Here is a 27,435-nt window from a genome sequence, read left to right as displayed (position 1 = left end):
ATTCCCTCCTACTTGAATTCTCACCACAGAAAAATGAAAGCATGATGTAACAGTCCTTTCATTTACCTAGTTTTAAAAATTTAAGAAGTATGGAGAAATCTTAATAATTTTAAAAGGATTTGATATAAAGAAGTTCAGAGCTGAGGGCCTGGCTCAGAGAGCACAATCTGTGATAGAGTAAAAGGGATAAGTCCAGATGCTGTAGCAGCAGAGCTCATTCTTCTAACTGTGCCATGGTCAAGAGGCATGAGGTATAATCATTATTGCATCTCTAGTTTCTAGTCAGAAGATCAGGAGTTTCACTCCACTACAAGATTTAAGCATGGTATTTCCAGGAAAGGCCTTACATGCTACTATTACTGCCAACAGTATACAAAAGGTTCTAAAACTGGTGACAAAGATCAAGAGATCTATCTTTCATGCTTACCCAGGATCCAATACCTCTTTTCTACAATGAACTGGAGCCTTTCTACAAACAGTAAAATGAACCTCAAGAGATGGTAAATATTTACCTGGTCCCTGTTGTTGATGTTTGAATAAGGTAACTGTCCGGTCATCAATTCATACAGAACAATCCCAAATGCATATACATCTGACTGAAAGCTATATGGGTTTTTATCTTGCATTCTGATTACTTCTGGTGCCTGGTAGAACATAAAAAGAAAAATATTCTTGTTTATTCTTCACATCAACTGAATAAAGACTGAAAACCAAACTATTGTAATTCCCAGAACAATGTTTCTATCATTAAATAACCCATGTAATATGTAATCAATTCTCTTACTTATGGCCAAAGAAATAAAACTGATTATGAAAGATAAATTTTAAAAAATGCTCTGTAAACTCTGAGAGAGGCAGTACTAGCTGAGATTCTATATACATTACTAAGATTTTATAATTTTATCAGCTGCCCTCTTTCTGTACAAAATACCATCACTGCCATTTGAATTTTTCCCATGACTTACCCTATCAAGAGTGAGTTCCTACCTTCCATTCCTGATTCAGGAAAGAAATACTAGACCTGTTGTTATGAGATGTTTGGAAGTAGCACAACCACTATGGTAATCACCTTAGAATTTAAGTTTTCCCATTGGTACAAATGATTCTCCTTATCTCAGGGCACCTTAGACAATAAAGGTAAAATTTCAAGACTGATAAACTCAAACTCCTTTCTTGCCTCCAAAAACGGTATAAATATGCTATGGATGCTTTATTAACAAAAGCAATAGACAGTAGGTAGATTTAGTAGAAGATGGTATAAAGAATCTTTTGGCTGCTGCTTCTTGGGCAAAGATACAGATCTAATCATATTTGTTACATTTTTACACATTTCAGTCACTGTATTCTACAGATAGATTTCTTATTAGCTGTTTACATGAAATACAATAAACAGTTGATTAAATCTTAGCTTAAAGGAGTTCTTTCACCTTGCATCTTCTGTATTGTTTCATTTGGAAGAAATTAGAGAAACTGCAGGGTATTAAAAAAACTTTGTGAAAACATTAACTTGATACCAAAACCAGGACTAACTGCAAAAATGAAAGACCTGGGACAGGATTCTTGGTTATTGGTCAGGGTAAGGCAGGTCAGGCTATCTCTCAAGGCAGGCAGTAAGAGCATCCAGCCTCACCTGCAAAACAGACTCACCTGTGCAGCCTTTAACCTCTCAACATCCAGACTACATTCTAGCCCAATAATATACCATCAGAGTCTGGGGATGGGAACAGCTTCAATTGTGAGTTTTTATAGTTCCCCAGATGACTTTAATGTCCAACCAAGGTTGAGAACCACTGATGAAAGATGTGTGGGAGATCCAGATGAGAGTAAAGGATTGCGGGGGTGGGGGGGCATGCAGTGAAGAAGGTTTTATCTATTTGCTTTTGTCATATATTTTATTGATAACTGCTCTTGGTAGTACAGCGCAAAATAAACCACATACAACTGTGATGTAATGAACAAGCCAGAATATAAGAGGCTGGTTATGATACAGACATAATTTTCAAAGCCAGAACACAATTTCTGTGAGGGACAGTGTAAGAACTACCCTTTTAAAATTTAGTTTTATCTCACTGTTGTTGGTAGATCGTTTGATGAAATGTCGTATGGGATCTATTTATAAGAAACGCATGATTTATCTTCAATTAATTTAGTAATTTGTAAAAATTTTCACAGAAGTTTCTTTCTTCTTTAAGATATAAATAAAGCAAGGTTGAGAATACTATTGTAAATAATTCAGCGAATTACATAACCTTTGGTTCTGAACAAACTCTTCTCTCCTAGTCTATGGAAATACCATATTTGTTTCTGAAGGCAATATCAACCCAAAAGGATTTTACTCAACAATTAAGTGTACTACTGACTAATCTCTTGTCTTAAAACGCAGCTTGATGGAATAAAGGATGAACCCATCTACCCAGGTATCAACAAAAAAGAAATTAAAAGAAAATATAAACCTTCATGTGTAATAGTAGTCTATAAACTGTATAAACTAAGGTTTTTGGAAAAGGACAAATCTGGAGACTTGACTGAGCCTAACTTTCCCCGCAGTAGTTAAAATAAACACACCTTTAAAACATGTAACAATTGTTTCTTTATAATTGTAGGTTTTGCAATTTCTCTCCCCCTTAGGATACACTGTTATCTTTGTTACAAGGTATATGCCTTAAAGGTATCTGAGATCCAGATTACAATTATTAATTAGCTTCCTGTTTATAATTATTTATTAAAACAAACATATAGAAGAAAAAAATATAGCTAACTCTAATTACTAAACCTGAGAAAATGCATTCAAAATCCACTAGTTCAACCCAATGTTAAAGATGGAGAGACTTGGAGGAGGTCAAGGAACGTGCAAGTTAAGAGTCAAACAGAGCACGAGAGTACAGACCTTCTGACTCCTAGTCCAATGCCGCCCCCTTCCCACCTTGCCACTCTAATGCCAGTTATTATTACAAGAAATCACGGCCAAATTTAACCCTAGGCGTATCTTGACTAATTCAGAATCCTACCTTGGAATTCTCTTTATGGAACTGCTACAGATAAGTTCAGGGAATTTAGGCCAATGTGGCTTTGAAAGCCCTTGCAGCTTTTCTATTTCCAGCAGGGTGTCCCAAAGTCTTACTGCAGATTCAGTTATTTAAAGCTTAAAACTGCACTAAGAGTTTTGGGACATCCTGTATTCAGCTTGGAGCAGATGTTCTCAAACTTTTTGGTCTCAGGACTCTTTTTCAGTCTTAAAAATTATGGACAACCCCAAGAAGCTTCTGTTTATGTGGATTATACCTGTGGATATTCATCATATTAAAACTTAACTGAGAAACTGTTAAAATATTTATTAATTTAAATAATAAAACAGTCATTAGATGTTAACATAGATCACCCATTTTTTTTAATGAAAAGTAACTGTATTTTCAAAAACAAAGTTTAGTGAGAAGAATAGTACTGCAATTCTTTTTTTTTTTTCTTTCTTTTTTTTTGCCATGCTGCGCGGCATGTGGGATCTTCATTCTCCGACCAGGGACTGATCCCGTATCCCCTGCAGTGGAAGCGTGGAGTCTTAACCACTGGACCACCAGGGAAGTCCCTGCAATTCTTTTTGACTGGTTTAACAGCAGCCAGCTAGAGTCACATATTTGCTTATGCATTCAATCTGCTCTGATGTGTTGAAGAATATGAAGAAAAATCTAGTTTCACACAGGATGACCTTGGGGACCTCTGACAGGGTCTTAAGGACCCTTCTGATAACAGCTGGCTTAAGAAAATGATCCTATGCTGCCCTTTTCACAGCCTGCTGAAAGTAACTGCACAGAAGTTTTAGTTCCCTTCTCTTATAACTTATCTTTCTTATTTTCCGCAAAGCAGAAATAGGAATAAAGAAAGAAAGAAAGAGCTATGCAGGGCCCACAAAACTGACAGTGTTAAAAATCTACCTTTCATTTTTCTTTTTGTCTTTCCTTTCCCGGCTGCCCATAATTATACAGTTCTTTCTAGTCTAAAGAAAGTAACTTTCCAATTTAGGCTTAAATAAGATTGTGAAACAGTCTCTCTCTTAAAAGGAGTAATTCTTTTATTGAAACCTTAATAATGGCTGCAGATCACACCTGCTTAAATTGCATACTTTTTTTTTTTGAAACCGGATACACAGAACATTCTGAACACAAAATATTTTAAAGAGACAATCTGAATAAAATTTAAACAGTGTTTATAAAATACACTTTTTGTTTGAAATATACTGAAACTGGTTTCATAATATTCTTTTTAAAGATAAAGAAAAAAGTTAAAATCTATTTATATATAAAGTAAGATCAACATTGGTTTTTGTGAATACTGAGAACTATGAAAATACTATATAGTTGAAATCTTCAGTGACTTTCTAATAACTCAACAGCATCTCAGGGTCCAAAAATTTAATTAATGGAGAAATAGCCTCAATTCTTACCATCCACAAAATGGATCCAGACAACTGTTCAAATTGATGGGACCCACTCCATCGAGATTTCACTGTGGCTAGACCAAAATCACCTATTTTTACTGTGAGGTCTTCATGAAGAAAAATATCTGAGGTGTAGTAAGTAAAGGAAAATAACAGATCTCATTTTCCTATCAAAGCAACCATTATGAAAAATTTAGGTAAGAGATCTAATTTCTATAATTCTATATATTATGATATCCTTTAAAGAAGTATAGTACTTCATATTTCCTTTTAAAGTTAATAAATATGTTTTAAAAACAGTGTTATTTGGACTCTGTGACCTGCTTTTAAGATATTTGGTGCTTGAAATGTGGTAGGATGAGGTGAGATGTTTTCCTAAGTTTACGGGAGACATTGAAACTTTCCCATTAGATTTTAGTAATGTAGGCCCAAATATCTTTCTGGCACTGCTGGGAAAGCTGTAAAGGCTCTTCACTGGAATGAAGGAAGGCAACTGGCAGACAGGATCTTAATTTGGGCTTATGGAAGAAGAAACGTTACGTTTTTCTCACCTCATTGTTATATAATGTAGAGCCTTCAGTTACATCTCAACTACCACTGAGCAAGGTCAGAGCACTGAAAGAAACTAGTAGATAGCTACAAAACTATGCATCTTGTAGTGCTTATAGAACATAAACAAGCAAGCAAAGAGTCCTACTATCATAATGACTTGATAGGTTTTTTTGTAATGGTCAATTGTTCAAAAACCAAAAGCAGGTTGTAGTACCTTGTACTACTATACTCTTGTGTAAACCCATTTATTAATTCCCTTTACAGTGTATTATTGAACTTAGCATGAAAACTGTTTTTACATAATGTGAAGATAAAATGCAGGAGAAAAGGTCAGGATGTTTTCAAACTTCGCAGACAAATTCAAGAAGGATACTATTACTCTTGAGGTCTCTGTGGATGATTGACTTGGCGTGTAAGTAACTGAAAAACAAAACATCATTTTAACCTGAGTAGAGCTAAAGACTCTGGCCTCAGTATCTACAGAACACATTTAGGGGTATAAATAAAGATTTATTTAGAATCATGATACAACTGCAAACTGTACATAACCCCTTTAAATAAGAAATAGTAAAATAGACTGCAAGTGAACTAAGGATTTTAGGACCATATTACTATTATGGTACAACCAAAATCTTTTCTATTGAAAGACTTTGCTTTATCTTTTACTATTTACCAATACAAACCTTCCACTCCAGTCAAGCCTATTTATCCAGGTCCTTTAAGTATACCTTGGTATTTAATCCCACCTCTGTGACCAATGCTCCCCTCTCACACCAAATTAGCTTTCATTCTATTCTCTACTGAATCATACTTATTCTTTAAGATTCAATATACATTATGACTCCTAAGTGAAGCTTTCCCAAGAGTCAACCACAAGTGATCTTTCTTTCCCCTGTTCAGTTATGTAGTAATTATTTTAACAGTTTGATTCATGTATTTTTTTCACCTGACTATGTTCATTTTCTATTTGGAATGTAAACTCCATTTGATAAAACTATTTTTAAAAGTAGAATTATATATTCTAAAAAGACCTTCTTAAAACTAGTGATGTGCTTACTTTCTAATGTAATGGACACAGTGAATCTATTTCAAAGTCAATGGTAAGTTTAAATCATCTGATACCCCTAAAAACTGTCTTAGTTGAATTGATTGAGGGAAAGAGCTGTGTCTAGTTTATTTCTGTTTATCCCCAGTGCCTAGTACAGTGCCTGGCACGTGGCAGGTATTCAATACATATCTGTTGAATCAACTACAATAAGATGCATATAATGTCCTAATCAAGGTTATTTTTCTTCATTTAATACTGGAAAGAACAGACATATGAGACTTCTGAAATCTAACAATGACTGTTAGGAAATAAATTTTGCCTTAAAGTAAAACCTTAAAATTCAAATGATATAATCAAAATTATGTAATGAACACTGTTAAAAATGAAAGATTTGCAAATAATTAAGTTTATTATTTATGCTTTCTCAATTAAATTTTAAACCGTCAATTAAATTTTCTCATCCAGAGATCAAGATCTCGAAATTTTTTCTCAGACCAAATTTTCATTTAAAATTACTTGTTTATACAAGTAACTCCTTCTCCTCCAATTACTCTTACATGATACTGTTTACTTCCTTCACAGCATTTATCACAATCTGAACTTATCTTGCTGTTATGATTTTTTAGGCCTAGCGTTTGATATACTACATCACACTGTCACTCTTCCATTGAAAAAAAACATGATGTCATAGGTCTCATTTGCTTAAAAAGTTCTGCAGTGGCAAACAAAGGTAAAAAACAGATGGAGAAAAATGAGTCTCAATCAAAAGCTGTTCCAAGATGGGGAGACCTTATCCTCATTAGAAAGAAAAGGGGACAGGTGATGGTGCTGGCGGTGGAGCTCAGTGCTTCAGTCTGGTATTTAGTGCACAGATAAGGTGTTGGTCTTTGAAAAGACATTCTGTCTCCTTTGAAATTAAAAACAACAATAACAACAACAAATGGATGGTATGCATGAGAATACGGAGGCATGATGAAGTTATAAGATGGGAAGATAAAGGTATTTCTTGATGGATAGTGTCAATCCTCTCAACAAATCTGATACAAAGAAATACAGCAAGAATAAGGTAGACAGAAATGTAACTAGAGGGCTGAAGACAGAAAATTTCTGGCCAAGAAAGTACTAGGTAATTAATAAGATATAAATGTGATGGCTGAGCTAGTGATATAACCATAAACAGCATAAATCTATTATAGGCCAAAGTTGCATATAGCTGCAACTTGAAATAATACTACTTTATTCTTGTGTAATCCTCTATTGTTTAGAAATTGCTTTACTAACTTATATCTCATTTAATAAACTCTTTCTGTAACACTTCTATAACAAAAGCAGCAAAAGAACAGAAATCCAGGTCTATATAATGGAAGGTTGGAAAGAAAAGAGACTTAAATTCCCCAGCTGGAAAAATGGGATAGGTATCATACCTCAATCCCTACATAATATTCCAGAGTAATTACTACCCTAAATAATTATATTATAGGCTGACACTAAACCATTATTTCCTAAGCACCAACCAGTTACAGTGGAAGACGCCAAAAACCACATAACTGGTTGAGGGTAAGGAAGGGAATAAGAATAAACTGACTTTGCTACAGATGATGCAAAAGTCTATCCATTACATAGGACAATTAAATTGGACCGCCTTCTTACCTTTCGAAGATGTTAAGTAGAACCTTATAAGTTTATAAAAGTAGCAGGAAAGAAAAAACATGCTATAAACTAAATGAATATCATTCTCTTGATAGGTTTCTGTTAGGAGTCTCCTTCCTTGTAAAAGAAAAAGTGTCCATTTACAGACTCAATTTAATCTTAAAGCTGGCAAATCATCCAGTAAAATTTGTTCTCTACACTGCTTCTTCCAAGGTCTTATCCAAGATTCAGCTTTTCAACATTCTTTTTAGACCACAATATGATGCCCCAAAAGGAAATACAATGCTCTAGATTTGATCTGATCAACACAAACTAGAGTGAGATTCTCATCTTCATCCTCCCCTTAAATGTAAGACCTGAAACCATAAAACTCCTAGAAGAAAACATAGGCAGTAAGCTCCTTGACATTGGACTTGATGACAAGTTGTTTGTGTCTGACACCAAAAGTAAAGGCAACAAAAGCAAAAACAAACAAGTGGGACTACACCAAACAAAAAAGCTTCTGCACAGCACAGGAAACCACCAACAAGATGAAAAGGCAACCTACCAAATGGGAGAAAGTATTTGCAAATCATATATCCGATAAGGGGATACCCAAAAAATATAAAGAACTCATACAACTCAGTAGCAAAAACCCCAATCTAGTTTTAAAAATAGACATTTTCCCAAAGAAGACATACAAATGGCCAACAGGTACATACATGAAAAGGTGTTCAACATCACTAATCACCAGGGAAATGCAAATCAAAACCACAATGAGATATCACCTCATATCTGTTAGAATGGCTATTATCAAAAAGACAAGAAATACCAAGTGCTGGCGAGGAGTAAAGGGAATACTTATGCACTGTTGGTGGGAATATAAATTGGTGCAGCTGCTATGGAAAACAGACTGCAGGGTCCTCAAAAAATTAGAAACAGAATTACCATATGATGTAGCAATCCCACTTTTGGGTATATATATATCCAAAAAAATTTAAATCAGGATCTCAAAGAGTTATTTGCACTCTCATGTTCACTGCAGCATTATTCACAACAACCAAGACGTGGAAACAACCTAAGCGTCCATGAATGGATAAAGAAAATGTAACACACACATACATACACACAGGAATAAGCCATAAAAAAAGAAGGAAATCCTGCCATTTATGACAACATGGATGGATCTTGAGGGCATTATGCTAAGTGAGATAAGTCAGAGAAAGACAAATACTGTATGATCTCACTTACATTTGGAAAAACAGAACAAAAACAAAACCCAAATTAATCTTCCTCTTCCTTACAGCGGGAAAAAATGTTTATTGCACCAGCCATTACTATTATGGCAGCCACAGTCACTCAACTGACTCCTATTAAAATTATATTCAATTACAACCCTAGAGAGTTGTTGTTCTTGCGTTGCTCCTACAAAACCATTTCCCTCATCCAACATTTGTATACTTCTCTTTTTTGGACTTGGATAAGACTTCATATTTTGTAGACATGACCTATAATTTCAGCTTATTAAAATGTTACTTTTCACTAAAAAATAAGTTATAAAAGATCAGCATGCTAACGATGCCCTCATCTAAGTTATCTGTAAATACGCAGTCAGATTCAAGAGAAGAAGGAGGACAAAAATCTCCTAGCTTAAGACCTTCAGGTATGACAATAATACAGTTATGAACCTAGTTAAATTCTTCATATTTGTTACATATCTCCATCTTATCCTCAAGAATATCATGAGAAATATTATTCAAATACCTTGCTGAAATTCAAATACTATGCCTACACCATCTGTAGGTGCAGGCATTTACCAGTCTAGTCTATAAAAGCCTCAAGTATCTCTCACTCAAGTTTGCTGCTATTTTCTTGTATTTTCTACTATTTCTAAAACCAAACGACTGGCCTACACAGACATTAGCACTTCAGTCCTCTTTCATCTAATGCTACACAATTTCAAAAAAGTTCATCAGTCTTCACACAGCAAGCTAAATCTCTCCTCTGACACCAATAGAGAATTCAGCAGTTGACTGGACTGGTATGCGTGACGGTGGTGACAAGGTGTTATTTTATCCAAATACAGTTTCAAATTCTGGTCTCCCTTCTACTTTGTTGCCCTCCAAGCCCTCATAATCACAATGTGGAAAGTGAGCAAGACCGAAGGGAATGCCCTTCTGCTACTCCTGTGTAGTCAGTAATCATTTACCACTTTAAAGTAATTAAAATCCTTAATACATGGAGTTCACACATTTTTCAGTTGTGCTCTATAGTGGCCTAAATTCTATTTTTACTTAGATTTTTCAGTTTCTGTCGCGTTAAAACAATCAAATTTATTGAGAGGTATAACTAGTATACAACACAAAATGCACCCAATTTTTATGCAGTTTAAAGGGTTTTTCACAAACACATATATATACACTTGTCTAAAGACCAACCACAATCAAGATGGATACCCATCACCCCTAGAAGTTTCTTCACACATTTCTGCAATTAATAACACCCACACTAGGCTCAGGCAACCACTGATAATGATTTCTGTCACTAGCGATTAGTTTTGCCTTTTCTAGAATTTCACATAAACATATGGCTTCTTTTGCTCAGCATGATCCTGAGATTCACACACTGGCTGCATGCAATATTAAGAGGGTACAGATATACCATAACTTACCCAGTTACCTGTCAGACATTTGGGTTGTTGTGTTTTTTGGCAATTATGAATAACATACTATAAACATTCATGTACATATCTTTGTTGTTGACTTGTTTTCATTTCTTTTGGGGAAATCAGTAGGATTAGAATTGCTCATATGGTAATTTTAATTTTAAAAGAAACTGCCAAAGTGGTTGTACCATTTAAGATCCTCACCAGCAATGTATAAGAATTCTGGTTACTCTGCATCCTTGCTAATAAACCTGGTATTGTTGGCTTTGATTATAAGCATTCTAGCGGGTGTGCAGGGGAACCTTGTCTATTTTAATGCCTAACATATTGAACATCTTTGCATTGCTTATTTGCCATTCTTTTATATTCTTTAATAAATTACTACAATCTTTTGCCCATTTTTCCACTGGGTAGTTTGTCGTATTACTGAGTTGTATGAGTTCTATATATGCTTTGGATACAATTCTTTAACCAGATAATGTATCTTGCAAACATTTTCCTCAAGACTGGGGCTTGTCTTTTCATTTTCTTAACAATGTCTTTCAAAAAGCAAAAGTTTTGAATTTTGATGAAGTCCAATTTACGAATTTTTTCTTCTACGGTTCTTTTTTTTTTTTTTCCTGCGGTACGCGGGCCTCTCACTGTTATGGCCTCCGGACGCGCAGGCTCAGCGGCCATGGCTCACCGGCCCAGCCGCTCCGCGGCATGTGGGATCTTCCCGGACCGGGGCACGAACCCGTGTCCCCTGCATCGGCAGGAGGACTCTCAACCACTGCGCCACCAGGGAAGCCCTCTTCTACGGTTCTTAATTTTTGTGTCCTAGGAAATCTTTGCCTATCTTTGGGCTACAGTGATTTTCTCCTATGTTTCTTCTAGAAGTTTTAGATGTTCAGCTTTTAGTCTTAGGTCTGTGATCCATTCTGAATGAATATTCATGCCTTGTATCAGGAAAGGGCTATTTATTTATCCTATGTGGATATATAGTTGTCCCAGCAACATTTGTGGAAAGGACTATCCTTTCTCCATGAATTGCCCTAGCATCTTGGTTAAAAAAAAAAAAAAAAAAAAAAGACAATTGACCACAGACATAAGAGATATATTTGTAGGCTTTCTTTCCTCCCTGTGTTGACTCACACATCTATCCTTATGCCAATATCACAGTGTCTTGATTACTGTGGCTTTATAGAAAGTTTTGTAATCTCACACTAAATGTCCTTCAACTTTGTTCTTTTTCAAAACTGTCTTGACTATTCTAGCCACTGCATTTCCATATACATTTTAGGATCAACTTGTGAATTTCTACAAAAAATCCTGCTGAGACTTTGACTGGGACTGCACTGAACCGATACATTCTATAGATCAATTTGGAAAGAACAGACATCTTAACAATGTTGAGTGTTCTAGTCCATGAATATGATATTTGTATGTCTTTTTTGTTTCCTATCTGGGACCTGCATTAGAGAGGGTATAATTCCTCTTTGGAAAATATTCTCATCATTGTTTCTTAAGTACAACACTGGCCTGAAGAGAATAAATGAGAATGTATTGTAAACATGGAATATCATGATATTGATGGAATAGCAAAAACTATGCTATTCTCTCTTTTTAAGTTCATTTCAAACATTCATAAGCCCAAATACATAAAATCAGAAGCATGATACTTGTTTATTTATAAGAGCAAGACAGCTCAATGTGGGAAAGGATAGATATTTGAAAAAATGTTCCTGGGACAATTGGATACCCGTATGAGGAAAAAAAACCTTCAACCCTTACCTCATACCAATTTGAAGTGGGTTGAAGAACTAAAACTAAAAGCAAAAACTGTAAAACTTCTATAAGAAAACAAAGAATTACTGTCACCCTCTTGTACATGTAAAGCATTTTCAAGTTCTCAGGATATTTTTACATAACTTGGTTTTATAACCTTTTTGTTTCCTTGTGAGGCAAGCAAAAAGGCAATAATGCCACTTATGCTGATGGGAAAACCAGAGCCCAGAGGACCTAAGTGACATGACCAGAGAGGCATAGTGGAAAGGGCATGGGTTTTGAGTGTACAGATTTCACTTTGAATTCCAACTGTATCACTTACTAGCTATACGACCTTGGGTACATGACATAATTTCTCTAAGTTTTGGATTCCTAACCTGTAAAATGGAGATAATAATTATGTTCACCTTCATAGGTTCTTTCTTCCACTTATTTAACACATATTTATTGAAAGCCCACCATGTGCTAAGCAACAACTGTTCTAAGTCTTGGAGATAAGGCAGAAAATCCCTACCCTCAAGGGGCTTGCATTTTAGTATAGAAGATAGAAAATAAAAAAGATGTATGAGTAGAATATACTGTATTCTATAGGTGGGAGACAGAAAATGCTAAGTTGTAGGGGGTTGTAATTTTAGGCCAGGGAGGGCCTCTTTACAAAGGACATTTTGGGTAAAGATTCAAAGGAGGGGAGGGAGTCATGCAGATATGGGATAAGAACACAGTAGGCAGAGGGACTAGCAAGGGCAAAGTCCTACAGCAGGTGTGTACTTCCCATGTTCTAAGAATGGCAAAGAAGGCAAACTGGCTGGGAACAGAAAGAGCAAGAGGGAGAAGAGTAGTGAATGAGCTGAGAGAGGGAGTAAAATAGGCAGTGGGGGAGGAAGGGTTGTGGTGGTGGTCACATTACAAGGACTATTATAAGGCTTCCTTTCTGCATGAAATGTGAAGACACTTGAGGAGCAGAGGAGCAACGTAATCTGACCCAAGTCTTCAAAGGACCACTCTGGCTGCTGTGCTGAGAGTAAGCTGAGGGTGGGTAAGGGTGGAAGCAAAGCACTCATCCAGCCAAGAGATAACTGTGGCTTGAATCACGGTGACAGGAAAATAGGTGATGAGAAGTTGTAAGAGTCTAGATATACTTTAAAGATAGAGCTAACAGGAGCTGATTAACAGATTGGTTGTATGGTATGAGAAAAAGAAAGGAGTCAAAAATTAAGTACAAAATGTCAGGCATAAGCAGCCTAAGAACAGAGTTGCCAGTTACTGAGATGAAAAGACTGTTTGGAAGGGCAGGTTTGAGGAAAAAGATCAGGACCTCAGAACTAGACATCTTAAATTTGAGATGTCCATTAGACAATCAAGCGATGTTGAGCACACAGTTAGATATGACAGTCTGGAGTTCAGAGGAAATGAACTGGCTGGAGACTGGCACAGAAAAGGTAATTAAATGGTATTTTAACTCACGAAACTGGATGAGATTACCAAAGGAACGTAATCCCTGGACTATTCCAATATTTAGGGAGGTTAAGGAGTTGAAAAAGAATTAGCTGAGAAGGAACAGATAGTAAGGAGAAGGAAAATCAGAATATGATTTAAAGTAGAGTTTCTCAAACTTTAGTATGCATACAAATCACTCAGGGATCTTGTTAAAATGCAGTCTTCAATTCCATAGATCTGGGGTGGTGCCTAAAATGTGTCATTTGAAAAGGCTCCCAGGTGGTAGAGTTTAAAGGATTAAGAAGAGGTTTCATGAAAAAGAGTGTGATCAAATGCATTATATATTTCTGATGGGTCAAAAAGATTGAGGACTAAGTATTTAACCACTGGATCTAGCAACATGGTAATTATCTTATTCAGAGATATTTCAGTGAAGTGTCAGGGCAAAAAAGCCTGATTGGAGTGGCGTCCAAGACAAAAGGGGAGGGAAGAAAATCAGAGAGTGCGTATCAACAACTCTGTAGAGAAGTTTTACTATAAGAGAAACAAGAGGAATGAGGTGATATCTTCAGAGGGAAGTGGGATCAAGGAAGGGACCTCCACAACTTTTTTATTATGAAAATTTTTAATCATAGAGAAAAATTAAAAGAAGAGTACAATAGGGGCTTCCCTGGTGGCGCAGTGGTTGAGAATCTGCCTGCTAATGCAGGGGACACGGGTTTGAGCCCTGGTCTGGGAGGATCCCACATGCCGCGGAGCAACTAGGCCCATGAGCCACAACTACTGAGCCTGCGCATCTGGAGCCTGTGCTCCGCAACGAGAGGCCACGATAGTGAGAGGCCCGCGCACCGCGATGAAGAGTGGCCCCCGCTTGCCACCACTAGAGAAAGCCCTAGCACAGAAATGAAGACCCAACACAGCAAAGATAAATAAATTAATTAATAAACTCCTACCCGCAACATCTTAAAAAAAAAAAAAAAAAAAGAAGAGTACAATAAATACCCTGGTGCCCTCCACCTAGGTTCAACAATTGTCAGCATTCTTCCAAATGTGCATGATAAGAAAGATGTTTTAAAATGGGAGAAAATCCAGTAGAAAAGGAAAATCTGATGATGTACAGGAGAGAACCACTCAAAAGATGTCAGTGAGTAGGAGAAAGGGGATGGAATCTAGTGCACAAAATTGAAGGACTGGCTTTTACTCTTAGTGATAAAACAGAAAAACTGAGCATGAATGTAGGTAGGTAGGTAGATATTGTGGTGGGTGCTTCTAATTTTATTAATGAAATGGCAAGCAAGGTTATCAGTTGACAGTTCTTGGAGAAGAGGTGTTGGAGAACTGAGGATAAAGGAAGTATGAGAGTGTCTACGAGAGAGGAAGAGCAAAAAACCAGGGAAGGGAAAGTATGATTGCTGCATGGCATTAAGGGCTCACTTGAGGTGTTGAAAGGATTGACTAAACTGAAGAAGCAGAACAGTGTAGAGTTTAAGGAAATACACTCTGGAGCCAAAGGGCTTGCGGCAAGTCACTTGGCCTTTTAAACTATAGTTTCTCCATCAGTAAGTAGGGGATAATAATAGGATCTACCTCACAGGGTTGTTGAGGATTAATTGAGGTAGTATACATAAAGTACACAGAACAGTGTCTGGCACAAAGTACTATGTAATCGCTAAATATATCACTGTATATAAAAAACCACAAAACATAGTTGGTATAAAAAAAGAGTGAGTTACTAGTAGTATCAGAGCTGGAGTCAGAACATAATATTTATTGATCAGTAAAGATGTCTAAAATAAGAGCAAGTAAAAAATAAAGGTAAAACCAGTGTGATTCCATATTTAAAACGACAACAACAAACCACTGTATACAGTATTAAAATACAGAATTCTGCAAAGATACACAATACTACACATCAAAACACTAATGGTACTTCTCTCTCAGTGGAGTATTGGTGCTTATTTATGTTTACATTTTCTAAATTTTCTATAATGATTATGTATTTCCTTATAATACCTTATATTTTGAAATTAAGAAAAACTGCAACAAAGGCTAATGTAGAAATCACTTATTCTCACCATACTTAACACGGTTAAATTTTTACACATTTGCCTCCTGTCTTTTAAAAAAATTTATACCTGTAAAAAGGTTGTGAAAGTAAAACACAACTGTAGAATCTTTTTAATTAAAAGCCAGAAACCACAAGAATTTTATATAGGTAAAGCTAAAGCCCCTCTCTGCTTGATAGCTATCCCCATCTTGACCCCTTTTTGCCATTCCTGGAGACAACAACTACTGAGCTTGGCATATACCTTCTAATCTTTGCTTTAATACTTCTACATACATATATGTAAGACTTAAAAAAATATATATAGGGCTTCCCTGGTGGCGCAGTGGTTGAGAGTCTGCCTGCCAGTGCAGGGGACACGGGTTCGAGCCCTGGTCTGGGAGGATCCCACATGCCACAGAGCAACTGAGCCCGTGAGGCACAACTACTGAGCCTGAGCGTCTAGCGCCTGTGCTCCGCAACAAGAGGAGCCACGACAATGAGAAGCCCACGCACCGCGATGAAGAGTAGACCCCGCTCGCTGCAGCTAGAGAAAAAGCCCTCGCACAGAAACGAAAACCCAACACAGCCAAAAATAAATAAATAAATAAATATATATAATGTTTTGTTTTTAAAATTTTAAGTGGTCTCATGCTACAGCTTGCTTTTCTCACTGGACATATTGTAAAGCTGATGTTGATACATATATTATTCATTTCTGCTATATATTCTTTCCCTGCACATATGTGCCAAACTTTATCAGTCCTCTACTGATGGACATTTATGTTTCCAATTTTTCACTATTATATATTTTCCTGTAATACATCTCTTCCTATACACATCTCTTGGAACAAAAGCTGGTGTTTCTTGGGGGTAGGCCAAACACTGTACATTTTAACAGATACTTCCAAAATGTCCCCAGGGTGGTTGGTTGCATGAGGAGTGTCCCAGTAAGCAATTCCCCTAACCTTCATCAACACTTAACCTTGCCAGAATTTAGGAATTTGCCCAATTCCAGTGGGTAAAAAATAGTGTGCTTCTTCTAATTTGCATTGTTTGTGATTATCAGCATCCTCCTCTCAATTACTGTTTTTATCGACCAGAAAATGACGTTTGCTAGAATTATTCTTCAATTAATTAGAATTATTTTCAATCATTAATACATGTTCACCATCTTCTCAGCTTCAATTCATTCTTCTATCTTTCCTATAACTAGGTTTACTTATGAGTAAAGGCAGGCATACGCTTCATTATTTTAAAAAGTAAATTGTGAGCATTTATCCCCAAATTATTTTTAATCACCTTATATACAGAATATAACACTCCTGTGAGTAAACAACAGACCACAACCTTTTCTTTGTGCCTCCTTGATTTAACATTTAGTCAATTTTATAATAAAGCCTAATTTAAAATTATTAATAAATATTAGACTGAAATGAAAAGTCCTGCAAAGAAACAGCACAAAAGACTGACGAGTCCTGAAATTTCTTTAGTAACATTATTCTTTAAAATACCCTGGCCCTTAGGCTGAATCAATGACTATCAGGTGAGAAGATGATAAACATACTACATGAACCCTGATTCCTAAGAGTGAGTCTTTAATTATCTACCACTAGAATAGCTCTGCTCTCTTAAAGTTAACCTAGGAATCAGAAATGATCTTTTACTGAAGAGAGAGAACAGAACCACACAGGAGAAATGTCACTCATTCACCGTGTGCTTATATTCTATAATCCAATAAAGGTGACATATTTGAAAGTCCCAATGATTCACCTTCCTAATTACTAAAGTTTTTATCTTATGAATGACTGTGACCTCAATACTTTATACAATGAGATAGGATGCTCTTATTCTGCTTATACCCTGTGACTTTAGTCAATTTTGCAAAGTAGAAAAGATCACTTTCAATAGCATCTGGAAATCATGCAGGGGGCAGAGTATTTTGAAATGAGGCTGTGCAGAAGTACATTAAGCAGCTATTTAAATAGTCTATGGAGTTACTGGTCAGCTACATCTAGCTTGTTCTGTTCTTTGTGAAATGATGGTGGAAGACAAGGGAAGAGGAACCCGACATTTAAAAGTTTAATAATTGCAAGGAAATTAATTTCCAGTGTACTGTAAATATCAGCATTTTAACATTTTAAATTGTTATCTGAATGTTCCTTATAAAGCATCTGTTCTTGTTTCATAGATAGAAAATCTTTTATCTCTGAGAAAAGTGATAGGTTTTTTTTGGGGGGGGTATCTCTTCTCCTTGCATTGTGTTTGTTTATTCCTAGTTGCCTTTTCCCCCATTTGTTCTCTCTCACTGGCATCAGAGACTTCCTCTCTGATGTCTGGTAATTGAGAGATAATTTGTCTTTACTCAGATTGAGACTAAAAGGCTACGGAAAGCTTTGAGCATACAGATGGGCTTCTTGTTTTTGAACTCCCATGTACTCCCATCTAGGTGGAATCCCTGATATCACTACCTTTGGGTCTTTACTCTTGGCTGTTAAGATTCCTCAGACAAAACTCTTCCAATCTCTTGCCTGAAGGGGAAGGTTTGGCTGCCAGCAGTCTGGGAAGCAAATGAAAAGAGAGTACTGGGGAACTCTCCGTCCATCACTCAGTAAGCAGTAACTCACCTCCCCCCCGCCCCGCCATTTCCCCCTAGGTCCTGGGTCCAGAGAGTTTCTCCCCTCTCCAGAGAATACATTTCCAGTGTACTGCCAGGGTAGGGATGGGGTATCTACCCAGTGGCACAGAGCAGAAGGGATTTAGAGAAACATTTCAGACAGGCCTTTTCATTTATGTACTCTTTCTCCTCCAGAGATAACCTCACAGTGCCAATTCTTGAGACTTGAGAATTCTGTGGTACAAATCAGGTTGGTTTCCATTTTTCCACAGTCAGTTAATAATTTAGTTTTTTTGGGTGTACTATGTCCATTATCACTTCTCCATCTGCTTTCTAGCTTCTAAAATGTTACCATTCTTTTCTTCCTCTTTGTTTTCTCCATCTTTATATGTTCATGCTTCAAAAAAATTCTCATTATTATAGTTTTGGTGGAGTTTCAAGAGAGCAAAAACCTGTCACCTTAACCTGAAAATCACATAGCCACCTTAATAAGAGGATTTGCAATCTGCCAAAGCCTTCAGAAACTGAAGATGTGTTGGTACATTTAGCCCCAGTTGTATATATTGCCTTATAAAGAACCGAAGGGAATTGTATCTTCTTTGGTTAAATTTAAGCTGGTAATAAAAAATATAATCTGTTAGAAGGCTTACATTTTATAATTAATACTTTCTCAGCTATTAAAATATAGGATAAACTGATGGGACGATCTACATTCATAGCCGGACATACTCATCATATAGTAAGTGTTACTTAAAAATGTAAGCAAAATATTTTAGAGAAATTAATTGACTGTAAAGCTTTATACTTATCGATCCCAAACTGTAAAGTAATGGGAAAATATTGCCTCTTAACTAACTATTCCTCAGACCACAGAACGATTCCAAGTTGATAGTGTTCTTCTCTCCTGTCACTTCTTACCTTAATCGACACTGGCACTTCACTGCCTCCTTACTGTTTCTAAAACAATTTTTAATACTATTCTCTGCTGCCTCTGTGTATAGCAAAAACATTTCCCCTCTGTTATTCTTTTATTACTTCTTTGACTATTTTTCCTTTTCTTGACATTTCTCAGTTTTGATATGACAAGGATGTGACTACTTTCTCTTCTGGAAGGTAAACCTATCAATAATACGCAGTTGTGTGTAACCATGGTTTCATTTTTAAATTTTTGTCATATGTATCTATCATAGGCCAGGCCTTGTTCTACGCATTAGAGATAAAACAATGAACAAAACAAGACCCCTGCTCTGGTACAGCTTGTATTCTAGTGGGGATGACAGACAATAAACAAATATGTTATATGGAATTGGGTGTTAAAAACAAAAACAAGAATGGGGTATGGAGTGACAGAGTGGAGCAGGAAAATGTTATATAAGGTGATCAGGGAAGGCTTCCTTTAAAAGGCAACATTTGAACAGAGACAAAAGAGAGAAACTCTATGAATATCTGTGGCATGAGAACTTATCCCCAAAAGAAAATAACAAGTACAAAGGCCCTGAGGAAAGAGCATGCTTGGCCTGCTGAAGAAACAGCAAAGAGACTGGTGGGGTGGGAGCAGAACAAGCTTTGTTTCTCTCTCAATGTTTACCATTCTGGCCAAGGTTTACTCTTTGCAAGATTTTTTAATTAATTAATTAATTGGCTGCGTTGGGTCTTCATTGCTGTGCGTGCGGGCTTTCTCTAGTTGTGGCGAGCAGGGGCTACTCTTCGTTGTGGTGCACGGGCTTCTCATTGTGGTGGCTTGTCATGTTGCGGCGCGCAGGCTCTAGGTGTGCAGGCTTCAGTAGTTGCGGCACATGGGCTCTAGAGCGCAGGCTCAGTAGTTGTGGCCCATAGGCTTAGTTGTTCCACGGCATGTGGGATCCTCCCGGACCAGGGCTCAAACCTGTGTCCCCTGCATTGGCAGGCGGATTCTTAACCACTGTGCCACCAGGGAAGTCCCTCTTTGCAAGATTTTAATATAATCTTTCAGATTTGAACAGATTCAGATTCAGAGGTGGGATTGTTTTAAGTCTACTGGATAAGTGCTAATGTTATTGAATAAGGTAATAATTTGCTGCAATAAGGATTTTGGCTGAATACAGGTTTATAAACAATCTAAATTACAGATATATTGCCTAGTTTTGAGACAGAGAGGGTAGGACAGTGGGAAGATTTAACAGCTAGATCTGGTTTTGAGTCTTGGTTCTATGCTTATTTGCTACAAATGATCCTGAGTCAGAGTTTTAGGCATTAGTACATGTATACTCTTTTACCTTTTTTATTCTAATTTTATAATGTAAAAGCAGTATAGTGGTTATAGTGGTTATGGGGAAAGAATAATGGTTTGGGAGTCAAAAATCCTGACTTAAACACCTTTGCTGCTGCTTATTAAATGTGGAGTCTAGACAAGTCATTTAGAAGCCTGTTTCCTTATCTGTAAACATAAAATAAAAATATCTGGGCTTCCCTGGTGGTGCAGTGGTTGAGAGTCCGCCTGTCGATGCAGGGGACACAGGTTTGTGCCCCGGTCCGGGAGGATCCCACATGCCGCGGAGAGGCTGGGCCTGTGAGCCATGGCCACTGAGCCTGCGTGTCCGGAGCCTGTGCTCCGCAACGGGACAGGCCACAACAGTGAGAGGCCCGCGTACCGCAAAAAAAAAAAAAAAAAAAAAAATCTACTTCATAACATTATAAAGATTAAATGACATAATGGCCTATGCATGTGAAAGCCATTTGTATACTATAAAATGTTAAATTAACTTAAGACACATGCATATTTTTAAACTACCTATGGAACTTTCAAACATATTTTACTTAAATTTTTTCATCTAAGTGCTTTCAAAATTTATTTAATTTTACCTTTTGATTTACCTGTTTATTTGTACTTGCATGCAAAATTTATTCTTCGTAGTCAGTTTCCTATTTTGACCCATGATAAATTTTACAGAGTAACTTTTTTTTTAAAAATAAATTTATTTATTTATTTTTGCTGTATTGGGTCTTCATTTCTGTGCAAGGGCTTTCTCTAGTTGTGGCAAGCGGGGGCCACTCTTCATGGCGGTGCGCGGGCCTCTCACTATCACGGCCTCTCTTGTTGCGGAGCACAGGCTCCAGACGCGCAGGCTCAGTAGTTGTGGCTCACGGGCCCAGTTGTTCCGCGGCATGTGGGATCCTCCCAGACCAGGGCTCGAACCGGTGTCCCCTGCATTAGCAGGCAGATTCTCAACCACTGCGCCACCAGGGAAGCCCCTAGAGTAACTTTTTATCTTTTAAATTACACAGCAAAATTCAATGTATATGAACAAGTCAACTTGAAATCCTCAAGAAGGATCAAAATGCAGACTTTCATTTTATTTTACTTTTTCTTTATTTCACACAGATGATCATTTTGCAATAGAAAATATGGGTACGTGGAAAAAATTTGAAAGGATAACTAACAATCATTTTATATACTTCAATAACTGTTAATGACTTTTTAGTGGGTTTTTTTTTTTGGCCTATTTTTGTCTTTTGAACCCTTATTGCTTAGCTAAATTACAGCATGCTAAACATAAATTTGTAGCCATATATTTATTATCAATATTTGATATATGTTTTGAAGACTATACTAGACAGAGGCTATTTTATTTCAAATATCATGTTGCTAGCCATTAGTTAAAAGTGTCTACATGTTGCTGGACAGTAACTGAAAATGTACGTCAAAAAATAATAGCTAAAACCTTTAAAATATCCTCAATGGTCTTCAAAAGTAACTTACAAGAGATTTAATAGAATGGAACTTACTCCATGCCCTGTGCAGTCTGCCGTGCAATATCTATAAGTTTGATCATCTCGAATTTGGTCTCAATGATGTGGAGATGATGATATAGGCTGGAGCCCTCACACCACTGGGTAACAATAGCCAGTTGTGGCTTTGTTGAATAACCCATGAAGAGTAGGATATTCACATGTCGAGTTTTCCTGTAAAAGAAATGTGACAGTAAATAGTAAATGTTGATAAACTTTAGCAAATGTTAAAAAAGAGGGCCGAAGCAGTCTACTTATTAATAAGATGTTGTCAGAAAAAGGTATTTTTAAAAAAGCCAACAGAAGGATAAATTTAGATGAGACTTTAGGAACTGTCTAGTCTAACATCCTACCCTTTTCATAAACATCTTTTTTAGTATACCTCATAGATAGGCAACTAGAGATTCCTTAAATACCTTCAATTATGGGAAGTTTATCACTGAGACTGTAGCCTGTTCCCAATACTCTTTTTCTTTCTTTCTTTTTAAAATTTTTTTGGCTGTACTGCGCGGCATGTGGGATCTTAGTTCCTCAAGCAGGGATTGAACCTGTGCCCCCTGCAGTGGAAGTTTGCAGTCCTAACCACTGGACCACCAGGAAAGTCCCCTCTTTTTTTTCTTTTAAAATGGTTCTAGTATTAGTAAAATTTTAGGTTGAGAAAAAATCATTTTCCTACAACTTCCGCCACTGGATTCCCTGTTCTGCTCTCTGCAATGAAACAAGTAAGTTTATATCCTCTTGAACATAACAGCCTTCTATGGACCCAAATATTCTCAGTTCTGTTGACTATTTTCTCCCTAAGTTACAGTTCCAGAATCCTTCCCACCTAAGTTGTCCTTGCCTGGACATGTTCTAGTTTGTTAATTTTCCTCAAGTTCCAGGGCTTGATATAATCTCTAAATGTGTTCTGATAAGCTTAGAATTTTGAGAGCATTGTCTCCATAAGTGGAAGTATTACTTCTCGTGATCAGAACACTGTATTTCCATTAATTCACTCTAGGATTAATATTTCTATCAGCTGTACTATGTAATATTGCATACCACTTAAAAGAATACAGTTAAAGACAAAATATACTCAGACAAACTTTGTTTTATTCATTTTAAGTAAGTCTGTAAAGCTAACAGTGGCTACCACTGGAAAACGCAAGTTGATCAAGATAACTTCTCTGGAAAACGTGATTCACACAAGCTCACCTGAGTACTCCTACTTCATTTTTGAAGGCCTGTAACTGCTGAGGTGTGGGTGCTGTCACATTCAACATTTTCACTGCCACATCACCTAAAAGGTAATTGCCATTCCAAATGTCATTCCAATTTTTAAAATTTAAAAATATAAAAAAACCTAGGGTATTTTCACTAATTACTACGGCCTTAAAACTATACCATTATAAACTGCAAATAAATTATACCTTAACTTCCTAAACTGCATTAATTTTCTAAGGATAAAAACTAAACTAACAATAATATTCCTATACTAGTATTTCAAAATACCAATCCAAAAAAAACCAGCCAATCTCATTTTTCCCCTGGAAATTTAGTTTAACCAATTAAACACCCATGATATTTTCCTAGTTATTTAACAAAACTAAATTAGACGCATTCACTAACTGAATGTTAAAACTGCAGTAGACAGGCCCAATGCAACTTGGCTGAAATAGAAAAGTGCAGACTTCTTTATCAGAGTATTTAACACCTTTTCAAATCCATGGATCACTTGTTGCTTTTTACTTAGGAAAATTATTTAAAAAACACACAAAACCGCATGTGAAACAGGTACAATTCTTACACGTTGCCAAAGGGTGTATAAATTGGTACAACCACTTGAAACACTGTTGGCAGTACCTACTACGGACCCCACAATTCTTTCCTAGGTATATACCAACTAACTTGGACACGTGTTCACCAAACGACAGGTACTAAGAATACTCATAGAAGTAGCATCCATAATTGCCCCAAACTGGAAACTATTCAAATGCTCATCACACAGTAGATAGTCATGCTACAGTCACACAACGAACCCTATATAGAGAATGAATAACCTACAACTACATACAATAATATAGATGAATCTTATAAACAATATTGAGTAAAAAGGACCAGATACAAAGGAGTACATCCTGTATTATTTCTGTTTAGGTCAGGACAGTGGTTACCCTTGGGGGCAGAGGGCATAAGGAGGACTTCTAGAGTGCTGGTAATGTTTTGTTTATTGAACAGTGTGTTGACTTTGTGAAATTTTAGCTACTTGTACACTTATGTGTACTTTTTTGCATGTATATTTCAATATAATTAAACTAACTTACTGATTTTTCCTGATTATCAAATAAAGTGCTTATAGTAAAAAAAAAAACCAAACTTAAAATTAAAAAATTAAACATTTTGAAAGCAAAAGGAGTAAAATTAAAATTTCCCATAATCATGTCACTGTGAAATGACCATTGTTAACCTATTGATGTATACCCTACTAGGCTTCTATATGTATGCAGTATAAATATTTATAAATACATATGAAAAAGGCAACCTAAAAAGATATATACTAAAATACTGATGGTCATTTAAAAAATTATGTTATATATATTTATATGTAGCTTCATAATATGGGATATTATACGTACTGCTTTTAAAATATACTACATACGCTTTTCCATAAAATAGACATCTACCATACCATTTTAATTTCTATATAATCATATATGGAGGTTATCAATTTATTTATTCCTTCCTCTATTAATGAGCACTTAAGTTATTTCCATTTTTCATTAATATCAAATCTCTAATGAATATACTTGCACACACATCTGTTTGTTCCTGTTCTACAAATGGAACTGTTGGCTCTATATACATATTGCCAAACTGCCCTCCAGAAAATTCATAGCAATTTATGTTTCCACCAGCAGCATTACAATCACAACTCTAAATATAATCAATTTAAAAAAAAACCTTTGTCCATTTGATTATCTTTTCAAAGAAATATAAGTCATTTGAGAGGCAATAATGATTTCTATTTTTTGAATTTGTAATTCTTTCACAACTAGTGAGACTGAACATTTTTTGTATGTTTACTGCCCACTCTTTCCTTTGGTAAGCACTCTTTTTATATGTTTACTTGTGGTTTATAATACAAATAAAATTACCAGCAGAAAGACTTATAAAAATAAAAAATCTTGGGGACTAGCTCATCTGGAGGATCATCTTTAAAAATTATTACTGTAGTATAATGATTAAACTTCTGGCTGCTGTGAATCCAGTTTTTATTTCCCATAATTTCTGTTATAAACCTTTGGAGGACTCTTGCATCTGATCAAAATTAGCTTAGTGATGCAAACAGTGAATACTCCCTTTGATATATTTTTACAAAAGTTATTATATTCTATTATTATAATTTGTGACAAGGTCACCGTATTACATACCATGCCACTTTCCCTTGTAGACTGTCCCAAATGACCCGGATCCAATTCTTTGTCCCACTGTGATCTGCCCATCAGGAATCTCCCAATCGTCACTTGAATCCCGTCTACCAAGTGTTTTCTTGATAAAAATAGTGCAAAAGTCAAGCCAAGGCAAACAAAAAAGGAAAATCTTATGCTTCACACTAAGTACATTTCCCTGTTCCTGAAAGGGACATAAGTTAGGAAGAGAGCAAGAACTTTGGAAAAAACCCCACACTCTAGAGGAATCATAGAAGGATGATTCTTACAATATAGAACTTAAGTTTAAGACCTAAGTCAGTATTAGGGTGGAAACCGTTTATTAAAAAATAAAAATTATTTATTGGGTATGAGCAGAAATGTTACTATTATTAAATTTTATTATTAAAATCAATAAAATAAAGCAGCTTTTTTATCATTTGGAAGACTACTAGGAGCAAGATAAGTGCTACACATTTGTGACTAGTTCTGGCTCCAAAGGCCAAAAAGTTAACATACTATGGCTGTTGATAATCTAATTACTTTCTCCCTGTCAGTGCTAAATTTCCTCATATATCTTATCTGACCCAATCTCTCTCTTAAAAAAATTTATCAACATATACAATCACTTTGGGATGATAAAGGACCCACATATCCAACATATACTATTGCTAAAATAATTAGTTTTTAATACAGATTTAATTTACAGCAGATAGCTAATTTTTCATTAGGGAAGAATGTCCTTTGGTAGATATTTGTATTTCAGACCAACTCTTTAGAACATACATGCCTAATCATGCCTCCTAAAATACTAGCTTACTCTCTTTCCATAGTTTAGAAACAACACTATTCTTGCTCTTCCAAAACTGCCTTTTACTCAATTATATTACAGTTGAGAGCAAAAATCAGTGTTGTGTTTTGTTTTTAAGCAAAAAACTATCAGCTCTTAAATTTATTTGATTATGGGAATTCTGTGTCAAATATGGACATATATGCCACTAGATATCATATATCTAAAAGGTGACATTACATTTGGCTATGACTTCTAAGAAGACAGAACTTAGAGGAAAAAAGATATCATACACTCTCACCATTCGATTCCTGTCTTCTGAGGATGAAGATGACTTCCTTTCTCGCTGAGGTCCTGGAGATTTCTGTAATGCTTTCACATTAGTGAGTGAGCCAGGTAATGAGGCAGGGGGCGTGGCAGATAAACCTGTGGTTGATCCTGAGTTAGTGAAAGGAAAAATATATCTATTAAAGGAGGATCAAGTACATTAGCTTATTGGGGGCAGAGGGTAGAGGGAGATTTAGACTTATTTTAAAAATTCAGTATATGTTCTAATACCATTTGGAAAGGACAGGCAAAAAAGGAGCCTCATTTGGTGACTAGCTTTAAATTAAAAAACTACAATTTCTTTTAGTTTTATACTTTTAGCTTTCTGGTCAATTTAATGACCTTTAAAACATCTGATTACAGATATATACTTTGTTTATTGGTGCAGAGTCTAGGAGAAAAATAATCTTTTTAAAATAAGAGATAAACACTAAAAAATACTCCCAAGTTTTTTCTTTGATCAAAAAATAAGAAGCAAAATCAACTTAAAAGCGAATATAAAAAATAAACTTTTAATTATGTTACCTTAACAGCCTATCAATTAAAAAAAAGATAGAAATTCCCCAAATGGAAACATATTCTGATAACGGCCATAATGCTGACATTACCTGGCTCTTTCATATTAGCCACTGAAATTTTTAAAAATCCTATACTATATACTATACTATTTAAGAGTGAGAGATACTGGTCACTTTCATTGGTTCCTGGAGGCTTATTTTGCTACACAAAGATGAAATTCTACCTGCATAACAAAGTTAATGCAAACAAAGCCAAGCAGGTTTCTCAAGACTTTCTGAAAAACCTCTGCCTATAAAATGAGGCCAAGGTAAGTGCTGTGGCCTCTCAGCCAAGTTACTACAAATGGAAAAATTTTATCAGCCGAACGAGTCCAAGGGGTACACTCTTTGAAAATGGACTCAGTTGGCAGGGTTGCATACCTTTGTGATGGACA

The 27,435-nt window shown here is 36.0% G+C and overlaps 1 protein-coding gene across 5 annotated transcripts in view; it reads right to left on the bottom strand.

Annotated features, from left to right (window-relative positions):
• BRAF (B-Raf proto-oncogene, serine/threonine kinase) overlaps positions 1-27,435 on the bottom strand; it is a 163,648-nt gene that overhangs the window by 25,607 nt on the left and 110,606 nt on the right. For all 5 annotated transcript variants that reach the window (XM_033432330.2, XM_033432332.2, XM_049715082.1 and 2 more), the window contains exons 10-16: positions 26,458-26,594; positions 25,370-25,487; positions 23,154-23,238; positions 21,957-22,133; positions 5,358-5,404; positions 4,439-4,557; positions 513-644 (exon numbers count right to left, since the gene is read on the bottom strand). In XM_033432330.2, the coding sequence (XP_033288221.1) occupies positions 513-644; positions 4,439-4,557; positions 5,358-5,404; positions 21,957-22,133; positions 23,154-23,238; positions 25,370-25,487; positions 26,458-26,594 (815 nt within the window). The remainder of the gene's footprint in view (positions 1-512; positions 645-4,438; positions 4,558-5,357; positions 5,405-21,956; positions 22,134-23,153; positions 23,239-25,369; positions 25,488-26,457; positions 26,595-27,435) is intronic.

Source organism: Orcinus orca, chromosome 9 (assembly GCF_937001465.1).
Source record: "Orcinus orca chromosome 9, mOrcOrc1.1, whole genome shotgun sequence".
Classification (NCBI taxonomy): domain Eukaryota; kingdom Metazoa; phylum Chordata; class Mammalia; order Artiodactyla; family Delphinidae; genus Orcinus; species Orcinus orca.
Note: the sequence above shows the minus strand (reverse complement) of the source record. Positions and strands in the feature narration are given on the sequence as shown.